General features: G+C 42.7%; 1 protein-coding gene across 1 annotated transcript in view; it reads left to right on the top strand.

The window, feature by feature from the left end:
- setbp1 (SET binding protein 1) overlaps positions 1 to 10,252 on the top strand; it is a 36,877-nt gene extending 26,625 nt beyond the window's left edge. Inside the window, exons 5-7 of the mRNA XM_046034568.1 lie at positions 15 to 219; positions 335 to 1,391; positions 5,419 to 10,252. Of these exons, the coding sequence (XP_045890524.1) occupies positions 15 to 219; positions 335 to 1,391; positions 5,419 to 5,924 (1,768 nt within the window). The 3' untranslated portion in view covers positions 5,925 to 10,252. The remainder of the gene's footprint in view (positions 1 to 14; positions 220 to 334; positions 1,392 to 5,418) is intronic.
- Positions 10,253 to 13,357: the final 3,105 nt, after the last annotated feature.

Here is a 13,357-nt window from a genome sequence, read left to right as displayed (position 1 = left end):
TTGTGTTCATACAGGTACTCATTTGATCTGTGTGGGTTTGAAGCTGCAGAAGCAGCCGCTCTGGAAGCATCCAACAGGGGCAGCAGAACACGCTGTGAACGGCAAGTAACTGCGGTTGACAACTTCCTGTCACAGCAGGAAAAGAAGCAAAAACATCGGCGAAAGAGGAAGTGCCTACAGAGCCGGGATCATCTTCATTTTCTCTCAGAACTGGAGGAGGTTAGATACACTATAATGAATTCTGTGAATAATCCTTGACCAATCACTGTAATGAGCAAGTGTATAGTATATGGTGTTTTTTCCTAAGTGTTTCCTCTTTTCAACCTTCCTGTAGGTTGTGTTAAAGCTCCAGCAGCTACGAGTGTCTCACAGACGATACACCTGCTTCCCCCAGCAACCATATCCCTCCATTTTCCGCCTCAACTTCCATCATTACTACCCTGTTACCTACGACTCCTACCCCTGTGACTCCAGCTCATACCTTCGCAGGAGTGCCGATCTGAAGGCTAAGAGGAGACGTGGCCGTCCAGCCAAAGCCAGTGAACCAATCACATCAAAGCTGCCTTTTGTTCAAGGATATGGTTATCCGCTGGCTGGGGGAAATTACTATGCAGCACCGTATGCGATGCCTTACGCACCTCCTCTGAGTCTGGGCTACTTTCCCCCTGCTCCCCCATTTTACCTGCCACATCACTCATTAGGACCTGCACCTCCATCTCCCTTCATGAGGCCTGCAGTCCCCCCTCCCAAGGCTTTCCACTCCAGTGGACTCCAGCCAGGGGCCAAGCTTCGCAGTGCTAGTGGCACACTTCAGGGGCCCTCTGTAAGAGGAGAGGGCCTGGGATCCCTGGGAAGTGGCAGTACAGGTGGTCTTGCAGGGGTTCGCCTCCATAAGAGGAAGCACAAGCACAAACATAAGCACAAGGATGAACCCCTCCTTTCACTGCGAGACCGGCAGGAGTTGGGTGGGCTCTTCAGTGGAGCTAAGGCCAATGCACGTCTAAGCACGCTGAGTGACAGGAGGGACTTGGCCAGTCAGGGCTCTTCAAAGCATCTGGAGAAGCAGAGGGGCAATGGTAGAGGCTCAAGCCTGGGATCCAGCTTAGGGATGTTTGAGTCGGACCAGCTGTCCACACACTCTCTTGCTGACAGCCAGTTCCACTCCCGTCAGACTCGACAGCCAATAAACAGCTTCATGAGCAGCTACAGTAGCCAATCGCAGCGGTCGGAGCCAGCTTCTGACCTGTTTTTGGGGTCACGGGAGGACGAGTGTGGTGGGAGGAGCAGGAAGGCGAGGCTCACTGTGTTTGGAGATCAGGGCTTAATGTCATTCCAAACTGCCAGACAGGAGCCAGGACAGATGAACAAGTGCTCAAGTCCCTCCCTTACTGGTAAGATCCACTTACACTAGGATTACCTGTTAATTTTTAAACTGCACTGTATATTTACAAGGGAGTACACTGCCCTTTTGCCATGATCAGAATCCATGACAGCAGGAGTGTTTTTTCCTTTTGACAGGGGTGGCATGGTAAAATGCACTGCTTACTTAGATGATGTGTTAGTATGTGAACTGCATTAACCACCATCTAACCAGTTCACTTATGGCTAGACTACTCATATTAAAAGCCATCTATGTTAACCTGTGCAAAGATTCTGATATAAAGCATCAGTAGGAAGTCTTTAGCTGACATTAACAATAGCTTAGCACAGTAATGGATCGCATTACATTTCCCATTGCAAGGCAAAGGAGGGCATAATTGTAATAGTCTACAACTGACAGTGACTTCAACTGTAACAGGAGATAAAATAAACTAAAACAAACTTTAACATACACTACGTAGTGTTTTAAAAATGTGACTTTCTTTTTAGTCACATTTGTGACCACAGATTTAGCCAGTCAGTTTACCATGATGTTGGCATAGCTTGGACAAGGGTTGCTGTCTCCACCAGCGTTCCTTCACATCAGGGAGGGCTGGAAGTGCATACTACAACGGTAAAGCACAAGATGCTCCACACTATGTGCTTTATTGTGTAGAATATTGGTGTTACAAGCCAGTTATGTGTAGTCTTAACCTGCCAATGTTGCACAACTGTTAACATAGCTAAATTAGGAGCATGTTTGCAAAAATAATTGGTGTGCAAAATATTATTCTGTTCCCTAGTGATAACTGTGTTATTTGCTGGTGTAGAGACGTAGTATTTAGTCAAAGTTAACATGTTTTTCTCTATTTTAAATGTAGATGGCAGCATACTTGTCAAGGTGATTCCTTAGTTATAAATATGCTATTTACAGCATTATCAGGACTTAAAGCAGACAAAGAGGCAGGGTTGCCCCAAATTCTCACTATCCAAACTAATGTGTATTTTGTTACATTCTGAATTCTGCTGTCTGTGAGCACATCTGGCTGGGGATAGAGAGAACGTAATGCATGGATGGAGACGACTATAATTCACCAATCTCTCCTTCCTCCCCTCCCTTCCACCTCTCCTGCCAATGCCTTTGCCAGAGATATATTATTCACACAGTGTGATTTATTTTCTACAGACACGCTGTAAAAGGCCCTTGCCTGTGTTAAAAGAGCTGGCTGGCAGCCAGAGGTTTAATGACTGGGGCCTAGTCCAGTGGCGGGGAGGAGCAGTCAGGGGCTCAGTTAGAATACACCCCCCCCCCCACCCCAGGGGATCCAGGACGGATGACTCATATACACACTACCACCGCCCCCGCCTGCCACCCCACCCTACACACAACCCCCTCGTCCATGTTATCCCTCCAGTGTTGTTATGACTCTTCTACCTTCCATGTCCTTCCCTTTTCCCCTTGTGTTGCTTCTGCAGTTCTTGCGCTTTCCTTTTTTGTCTCCCTCCCACAATCCCAACATCCATACACAGATTTCTCCTTGTTATTCCGCCTCTTCCTCCCCCTTCCCCTTCTATCTCTCTTTCCTTCTTCCCTTTCTCTTTCTGCTTTTCTCCTTGTCTCCCCTCCCCCTCTTTCCCCCATTACCTTCTCTTTTTCCCCATTCCCTCTGCCCCTCCTCTAGCATGACTTACTGCCTCACTTCACAGCTTTAGCCCAATTAAAACACAGGCGCGTGCATGCCGCACAACCATACATGTACACATAATACATGCATAAACCCACTCTGACACACACACACACACACATACACACACATATATATAGATCCCCACCCACAAGCTGATATAGATGCAAAATTTATATTATTATCTGTAACTATGTGTAAAAATTATTCCTTAATAGAACTACTTTGTAGTGTACTTTTTATGCATGTATTGTGTTTGCTCTTATTCACTAATCAGCAGGTCTCGCTGCAGCTGACAACAATCTCTCACATGCATATTTGCATAAAAGCAGGTCATCTTCTACTGAATTAGTTATTATTTAGTTATTAGAATAATTGTCTTTGTGTCACACGACTTGTGACATATGCATGCACTTTCATGCAGAGAATCAATCTCACTAAATAATATACATAACCTGGTCTCAGCCAATGCAGGGGCAGTAGATAAGTGAGCATGTATCTCTATGTAGTAGTGACTTCCTATTCCACAGAGAAACAGGTCCTCAGTGCTGCATGGCCCCTCACACTGCTGAAGGTCACTGGTTTTATGTTCCGTGTATGCAGCTCATAAATTTCTGCTACTTTGTACTGTGTGTGTGTGTGTGTGAGAGAGAGAGAGCGTGCACACTCCTGTGTAGCTCATAAACTACTGCTACTTAGTGCTTTCTGCATTAGACTAATTTCACTGTCTGCCTTGAATTCTTGAGCAACAATAGAGTGTGATGTTCTGCTGAGTTTTAAATGGAGGGCGGTCAGGCCTCTCTTTATCTTCACTTAATCTTAGTTCATCAGCAAACACCTTGGAGCTCTACACTCCTAAAGTATTAATTTACCTTTTAATATTTTCACAAGTTTTCTTTAAATGTTAAAAAACTGTTTTGACTGTATCAAAGATACAATCTGTATATGGTTTTTACAACACGTCATTGAAGCTCTGTGAAGCTTTAAAATACAAAAATGAATTTTCCTAACCAACGATGCAAGATGTTTCATAACATAAATAGAAATATTCTCACTGTGTTGTGCATCACTTGTAAACATCACCCTGCAGTCCAGTCCACCATATTTGGAGACATGTGCCTTTGGTGTGAGAGACCTGGGTTCAGTTCCCCGCTGTGACCCATCCACCATTGTGTTCCCGAGCAAGACACTTAACCCCTAGTTGCTCCACAGGCGTGTGACCTCTGACATGTATAGCAATTCATCAGCAAAATGAATAAATGTGATGTAAATGTAATAACATTCAGAGTGGTTTAATTCAGTCAACATGCCTTACAGCACTGCAGAGACCTGCTACATTGTATCAGCAGAAGTCTTGAGGAAAAGAAAGTAGATGGTTAGGGAATCCAGTGATTGGAGTAAAAGCAAAAAAAGAGACCAAACATGTTGTGTATGCACACTGCTTGGGGACTGGTGGCTGATTGTGCTTTTCCTCCATTTTGGCTGTGGCTCACTCTGAACCTCGGGAACAGTGCCCAGGCAGAGAGGAAGGGGGAGCTAAGAAATGGGACAGAGATGGGAAACAAAAAGAATGACAGAGACAGACCAAGACCAGGAAGCGGTTTCTGAAATAGAGACGGAAATGAAATGGTGCAGTGTTACCAGTTTAATTGAAAATTAGAGAGTAGCATATTGCTGCTCATGACGAGTAGAGTGGAAAAGAGAATGAGAGTGATGGGGTAAGGGGGAAAGAGAAAGGATAGGAACAGCGTGTAAAGGGCATACTGCCCAGTTCACCAGTGTGAAGGAAACAATATGGCTCCAGTTTCTTCAACTCAGCCATTCTGAACTGCTGAATTCATTATTTGTGCGTGTTGGACGTGTGCGTGTATGCATATGTGTGTTCTTGCATTTGTGTCTGTGTGAATTGGTGCATGTGGATAAATGTGCCTATATGTGTGTTTGTATTTTTGTGTGTGTGTTTGGCTTTTTGGCAGCCTGTGCTCCAGATGCACAGGGTTGTTATTGTGTAGCGACATATTAAATGGTTGAAGGAGACATTTCTGTGGGTTTCCTGCTAGCAGAATGGGATCTCCTCCTCTCCCCTCTCCTCTCTGCTCTCTAGTAGACAATTACAGGATAGGATCTGCTCTCCTGGCTCAGCTGGGCTTTGAAAGGCTTACATGAATATGTCAAAATTAGCAGGAAGCTCTTGAAGCAAAAAAAGACATTCTCTCCATGAGCTAAATTGGCATCATCTCTTTCCTGGCCTTTCCAAGGCTGCTCATTTTGACTGACATGCTAATACGAAAACTTTGTCTTTATAGACCTTGCTCTACTATTTATTTACCTTGCGATGTCTCACCTCACTCACACTCACTCTCTCCCCTCCCAGGTGTTCCCAGTAAGCGGAGGTATAAACGACGCGAGGTGGAACAGATCCAAAAGGACGTGAGGAGGATGCATTCTTTGAACTTTGAGCATGTGCAGAAGATCCTCCGTGCCAAGCGCCTGCAGCGACAAGCCAAAACAGGAAACAATGTCATTAAAAGACGGCCTGGACGGCCCCGAAAACAACCCATAGAGGAATCAGAGCCGACCAACAGCAGGGAGGAAAATCGGGCTGATGGTCGGGGTTTGGACATGTTGGCCAGTAGGAAAGGTGATGGGAGGACTCTTGGGATGCCTGTCCTGGAGAGGTGTGATGACCTGCCAGGTAGACAGAGCCTCAGGCCAAGCTTGACCCCCGATCCTCTGGAGTTCTCAAATCACGATTCCATCTCAGCAACAATTGAGACTGTGGTGCATCAAGCGCGGTCTGTGCCTCCACTGGCCAAAGGGGGGAAACGCAGAGGCAGGGGCCACAACAGGGACGAGTTATGGGCTCCTTCCAGTCAATAGACCTGCAGAAGAGAGCAACTCCGTAACCGAACGGAGAGCAGTTACTGGAGTCAGTGCTGTTTCAAGCCTGTCAGATGCAGCACCCTTAATTCTGGGACTCCTTGGTGCACTTTGACTTGTTTCTCCTCTCTGAGGACTACAGTGGGTCAGTGGGAGAGCAAGAGGAGGGAACGCTTAGGTGTTATCCTTCTCTTTGCCAAACCCAACCAGACATGAGCCTTTCAAGGATTCAGTGGACCTTCATTTACAATGGCACTATATGGTACTATTTGATACTGAATCTGATGCTATAAAAGTGTGTGGTACTTATGATAGTGTAGGATATTATGTGATTCTTTATGTATCTGATACAGTGATGTGTATGGTACTTTATGATACTGTATCTGAATGTGGCTTTAGCCATATATTTACCAGCAAGGGGAGGGGGAATGGTTAATATTAAACTGTGCAGCTCTGCTTATTTTTGCCTTTCTGAGGAAGCTTGTCAAAGACATGGGGTGATACGGCAGTTATTAAGCCACCTTACCCTATTACATATCCCTGTTCCTTGCTCCCACCCTCATTTGTATCTTCCTTGTTTTCTTGTTCTCTCTGAGGAGTAATGATACTTGCTGGCAGCTCCTAATCCCTGGTCCCCCTCCCTGCTCAACACTCACCCCAATTCTCTAGCCCTCCCTGGTGCCTGCCGCTCAACTTCATCTCCCTTTGTCCTCTCATCTACTTCCAATCATGTTTTACATCTCCTATTGCTTGTGCTCCGTCAGCCTACCCCCAGTTTCATTTATTTCTCCTTCCCTGCTCAGGCCTGTCCTGAGCAGTGACTTAAAGGCAATATGGTGGAAGAGTGTCCTAGACTGTACATAGAAACAAAGTCCACTGTTTCTGCCTTGTTCAATGAGAAACCAGCTCATTAACATCTACTGGCATACAGTATATCAAATAGAATTGTTATACCATAGACAATGAAAGTTATTGTATTGTTTTATAACCAAAAACAGACATGGGTTCGACTCAAGACAAGTTTGTTTTCAGATGGAAAGAAACACATATATTCATTCATACACTCATTATTGTGTTTATATCCAGGGGCATTGCATACAGGAGGAATATCAGGTGTGTTTTTGGTAAACCTTAAAATTGGTTTAATGCACTATGAAAACCATACACTTGCATCAATCAAATGCAGCACTTAACATGCTTGTTCCAGCCTTATGTTTTGGCCTTTGATGGTGTGGATATCCATTCCAGAAAGCATGCATTATTTTAATCAATTTGTATATGCAGGCTGCGCGGCCAAAAGCGTCAAACCGAAGCCCAAGTCTGAATCATGATCAGACACTTCAGCTGAAGAGGGTTCACAGTCAGTGTTTTGAAAAGCTAATCCCAGTGTTTCTACTTACCATGATTAAAAAAAAGTAAATCCAGTATTTAGATTTAGAAACCAAAGTCTCAGTATTCAGTGTAAGGATGTATAATTTAAAAGAATCTAAATCAGAGTTTAACAAACTCTCCACCATGTTGGCACCAATGTAAAGCATTCCCATGTGCACTCTAGAATGTAGCCATCTTGGATTTTATGTGTCAATGTGTTAAGCCTTTGTTAAACTCTATCTACAGTATATGTGGCTTTGGGTAGTGGTCGGTAATTTCTCAAATAAGTATTTCAGAATATAAGCAATGGATCAGTATTTCTTTGGCAACTTTGTTCAAGTTTTGTTTCAGGAGATTCTGTCTTCTTTGGGTTGGGTGGGATTCTCAGTTGCAGCAGTTCAACTTGTGCCTTATGTTTCTTTCTCTCACCAATTACATTTGACCTGAGAAATATCAAGTGGCAAAGAGAGCCCAATAAATTTACCCAAAATAGTCATGATTGTGCATATAATGCATGTGTCTCAGTCATCAGAACCCTGACACTGCCTGTGTCCCTTCACAGCTTCCATAGTCAGCATCCTCTGTCACCGAGCATAAGTCTGTCTCCTAGCTTCCTCCTAGTTTTCTGACCCATATCATCATAACAGAACTAGAAGGGCTGGACTGATGATTATAATAATATGATATTAATGTATTAAATACACATCTTGTACTTGCCTACGTACTGCTTTACAGCATGGGTGGGAACCGAAAGGTCCACTTTAACAGATGTGTTTCTATTCAGAGATATTGATTGTGCTCAATGTTCTAGATATAAGCGAAAGATCATTTACTTTGCCCGGTATTTAACCAGTTATTTACAACATATGATGTAGGTTATGTACTTGGCAAAGCAGGAACAGAGGAGGTTGTCATGGAAACCACGTTCTCGTATATAGTTGTTTGCTATGCATCAGGCCATGCCTGGCAATGACCTTAAAAGGAATTTCTGTTCTGTGTCCACCCTTCGACAAAGAGAAACAAGTGGTCTTATTTACTGAATAAAATGAATTCATGTAACCAGAATTGTGAATAATACCAGTAATAATTTGTAATAAGTTGTGCAGAAAGTGACTATCATTTCATGAAAACTATAGTTACTGCAGCTCTATGCAGTACAGCCTTAACCAGATGTAAACTACAGTATTGAAGTGTTTGTTGTAAATAGTGTTAGTATGTCTATTCTGCATGGATACCGGTTGGGCTCGGCTATGCTGGGACTATCTGCTAAAACCACAGTAGACCTTCTCTCTCTATTAAGACTGCTCAAGACCCAAGAAAATATGCAGAAGTTACCACCCTAATTGATTTTACTATTTGACAAATTCTGCTGTACAGTGACAGTCATCGTTCCAGTCCGTTAAAACACAGAATGCTAAAATAATTTGCCTTATCAAACCTTTAAAATTCTTGGAGGATACAAACCCCACTGTAGTGTACTCGACCAAAAATAGGAATCCCTGCTGACTTGCAGCTATTTTGCCTGCAGCCAGTTGGGGCAGTGCAGAAGAGTAAGCAAGGGGGTTGTGTGTAGGGGGAGTTCTCAGAGGAAATAGCCAAAAATACACTCGTCCTAACGTTAGTGTGCTTAACCTTGCTTTGCTAGATAACATTTGGTGGGTCTGCAGTCTGTTGTGATGAAGATGAGGTCTAGATATGTGGTCCGTGAGGTGTAGAGACTATACGCTTGGCAGCTTACTCCTCCATACTGTGGTCAGTCAGTGGTCTCTGATGTAAGAGTTAAAGACCCCAGGTGTTGTCTGTCCTGTCTGTCTCTCCTACCAGCCAATGCTCCGGTGCCTTCTAACACTGACAAGTATTGTCCTAATCCAGAGCTTTCACTCTACACAGAGACTGCAGAGGGGATGTGGCTGTGAATAGGGTTCAAGGTCACTGTTGTATTGTATTTAACAGCCAACCAGAGCCAGTGGCTACAGGAGGATCCAAAGCACTGATGTAAGGATCTTATACCTTGTCTTTGGTCCTAGAATCAAGGGCAGTGCAGCAGTGTTTGACCTTAAATCAGTGGTTGGGATGTATTTACTGTAGTCCACACTTACCAGTTCACTACAGCAATTAGGATGGGATATAATGGCACCTAAATTTTGATCACCCTCCATTCCCTTTGTAGCATGCTACACATGGAGTGAGGGGTCACATGAGACAGAGCCTCATAAATGTACATGTATTCATCCTCACAGCATCCGTTACAGTTCTAAGCTATAATGTTGTTCAAAGCTGAAATTGCAGATGATGCATTGAGAAAACCAATAAATGTACTTCTTTAGAGCACAAAGTGAGCTCTTCTAACAGTGTGGGCATATTTTAGTTTGTATACATAGTGTATTTGAACCTTTTTCTAGAGTGGGTTTCCTTTATTTGCATGCTCAACTTGATTGTATGCATAAATATTTTAGAAAAGCCGAAAGATGAATTTCAATTGAATTTGGAGCAAGACTTGTACATTGTTTGATATTTTTCTTTTTGTAATGAATTTTTTAATTCATGAAGCATTTTTGTACATTGTATGAATATTAAAAACTGCAAATATTTGACATATAGAGTAAATACTAGATGCGCATGCATATGCATATATCCTTCACAGTATGTATGTGTAAATGTACACATATATTTTGTATTTGCATTTGCTGGTATACAGATATATGTCTTAAGCACATATATACATGCAATATATATGTATATCCATGTCCGCTGGCATGCTTTTGGTCATGTTTATCTTTCATGATCTTGTAGGTTCATTTTTTGTTTTTTATTTCTCTTTCCTCAGAAAGAAAAGCTCATTCTTTTGCTACCCTTCTGTTGGCTGGCAGTGTTGAGCACTTATTAAGAAGAACTACAGTTGAAGTTGTTCATGTTATCCATTGTGTGAAATAATAAATGACTTTATTGACATCTGATGATGGCATGTATTATCTTCTTTCTGGTTAAGATTTGATATTCTGATCTCCTAAAAACTGCTTTGTCACATGCTGAGATAAGGCTGATAAGTTATTTTGTGATAAGAGCCAGTTGAGACTGTGTGTGTGTGTGTGTGTGTGCGCACACAGCATGCATGTGAATATGTCAGAGCAAGATGACAGGACGGTTTGCTGCACTGTTGGTGCTGAATGTCAGATGGTCTCAGTGAATGAGTACTACCCCACAACGTGTTTGCTTGTTGCAGTTAAATGAGAGGGAATCCTCTCATCAGATTATTCTACAGCCTCGCTCAGTCACGCTCACGCTCACACACACACACACACACACACACATACCTACACACTCTTACTCTGGTACTTGTTCATTAGCCAAGCCTACATCTCTGAATCCTGCCTGCACTAGCCCATCAGTTTCAGTTCTAGGTGGGCTGGGCTGCAGACTGCTCTGTTATTGGACAGAGCTGAGTGGGAAATGCCCCACTATTGGCTGCTGCCAACTAGTAAAATTCTTCTGTTACCATGGTTGCAGGGTGAGCTGCCCAAATGTGTCTCAGTGTATCTAGTGGTGCTGATGGAACTGTTGGCACCACCGGTGTTATGCTGAAAAAATCCCCCCTCTGATGGAAGTCAAGGCTGCAGTGGGGCTGCACCCAAACCACTCTCTACTGATGCCTGTAAATGAGCCCACATGGCCCCACTCCACCTCCAGCACAAGAGAGAGGATGAGATAGATCACCAGGGCTGTGATCACGATGAAACAGCACAGCAAAACACATCCTGCATGAAGGATGTACTGTTGAGCCAGAGCTACACTTTAAAGGAAACAACTGGATCATCAATCTGATGTGCGCCAGGTTTACTGTCATATAGTTTCCTCTGAGACAGTGCCTGCACTGCACAGGTACAAAGATTGCATAGAAACATACACAACATCACTATGCATACCATAATTCCAGTGACATTATTTAACACAGAAAGAGGGCTTAGATCAGTAATCAACAGAGAGATGTTGCCCATAAAAAAAGATGTGAAACATATATATATTATTTTCACTTTAATTATTACTATGGCATTCTTTGTGGCTATATAAGTGCCATATATTCCACCTGGTCAGAAGGTGTAGCCCCCCATACTGGACAAAAGAATGAAAAGCACTGGAAAACGCACTGAACTTAAACTGTCCAGGGTATTGTTTTGTCTTCTATTCTTGTTTCTCCACAAGTGTGCAAAACCTTTCTAACACTCTTCAGCTTTATATAACAATATTATGAAATCTTATAAATCTTATCTTCTGTGACATCTGTGCTTGGCAGCAATATTCCAGTACAATTATAGAAGGACTATAGTAAAAATATTTGCAGAATTGGATCACTGTTATGATATGGTATCTGGAGATACAGACCGTAATGGAAATGACGTGGTGGAGGTTTATACTCAGAAAGTGTAGGAGGAGGACAAGGATTATAAATTGTGGTCCCTAGCTGAGGCCTTTATGTTGACCGTTCCCGTACTTAAACAACTTTCTTTTTAAGAAATATGTTCTAAAGATTTAGGAGGATCTTCTACCCCAATCCTCTGTGGACCAGCCTCTTTGGAATCTAGGATTTACCGCTGAGGGAACCTGACAGTGTGTGCATCTAAGAAATATGCATGGTCCAGGGTGACCAGTCAGGTGCTCTATGAAGCCCATGTACACCCGACACATGATGACATTTTTGAAGTACATGTCAGCTGGAAAGGCATAACTAGTACTGCTTGTAGATTTCCTGTTGAACTATTCTGAATTGACTATGGAAAGTTTGCTTAGTTGGCTATGTGCGGAGTTCTGTTGACTTGGACTGGGTTGTTTGGAGAGTATGATGTATAAATTCCCTTACACAGGTAAAGAACCCCTACACATATTAAAATACCCAGATGGCATTGTTGCCATATGAACAAAATGTTGAGTCGTTTTACAGGTGGCTTGTCTCCTGTTACACATTCTTGCTTCACAAGAACTATTTGTGTTGGTATTTGTAGGCCTACCAGTGAGTCACAGAGTCATTGAAAAAAAAAGTCACTGGAACGTGATACAACTATAACAGATGCTTAACGTTTGTTGGTTTTGATATTTTGTGATTGTACCAGCGGGTGTTGGAAATACTCACCTGTGTGATCTTCTGCTGTCTCCTTACAGGCTCTGTTGCTTTGCAAGACAAAAATAAGTAACACAGTGAAATTTTTCCTTTTCTCTACTGGTGTTGTCAGTCTTTGTAGTGAGGAAAGGGTAGCCCAAACTGGCCAAACAGCTCCAAATACAAGACAACAAGAGGCAGCAGATACAGCAAAACTACAGGCAATGGTCGGGCACAGAAATTCAGCCTAACAATGGCCAACTGCACCTTGGACATAGCTGCCAGCCACAAGTATGAGCTTTCTTTGGTGGGAGGGGCTTTGATGGAGCTTTGAAGTGTATCATAGATGTAGTGGGTGGGTCTTCGGTGATTATACTCTCAAACTGTTGATTCTTCCTCCCAAAATCTGCCCACTTCATCAAACCTGCATAAATCAGCCATTTACCACAGCATATGTCCTGGCAGCACATTCTGGAAGACAAAAGGATAAGTTTTGGGGAAAAATCAGAGCCTGCTTTGATTTTGGTCTCTGCCCAGTTTTCCTGACAAATAACTTTAACTCTTCTCTTAAACTAACTGTAAACTACCACAACTGTTTTGCATGGACCTTTGGCAATTCATCTCCATCTCTATGCCAACAAATTCCCCTATAAATTATTGCAAAGCTTAACCATTCTACCTTACAGTACACAAACATTATGAAGCCTCAGGAAGTCTACAAAAGTATCTATGCAGCACCATGTTTGCCTTTTCTGTTATTGTTGCTTTTCAAAGTAAGACCAGGAAACCTATATGGATGCAGAATGTTAATCCAACAAGTAAGTAAGTAAGTAAAGTTTATTTGAATAGCACCTTTCACAGATAAAAATCACAGTAAAATGTAATACAATACAACAAAGTAAAATACAATGCATAAGAAAATTTAAATACAGATGGAAAACATAGAAACAAAAACCATGAAAACCCCACG

This window comes from Micropterus dolomieu, linkage group LG21, assembly GCF_021292245.1.
Source record: "Micropterus dolomieu isolate WLL.071019.BEF.003 ecotype Adirondacks linkage group LG21, ASM2129224v1, whole genome shotgun sequence".
Lineage (NCBI taxonomy): Eukaryota > Metazoa > Chordata > Actinopteri > Centrarchiformes > Centrarchidae > Micropterus > Micropterus dolomieu.
The sequence above is the reverse complement of the archived record's forward strand: the minus strand, read 5'-3'. Positions and strand labels throughout refer to the sequence as shown.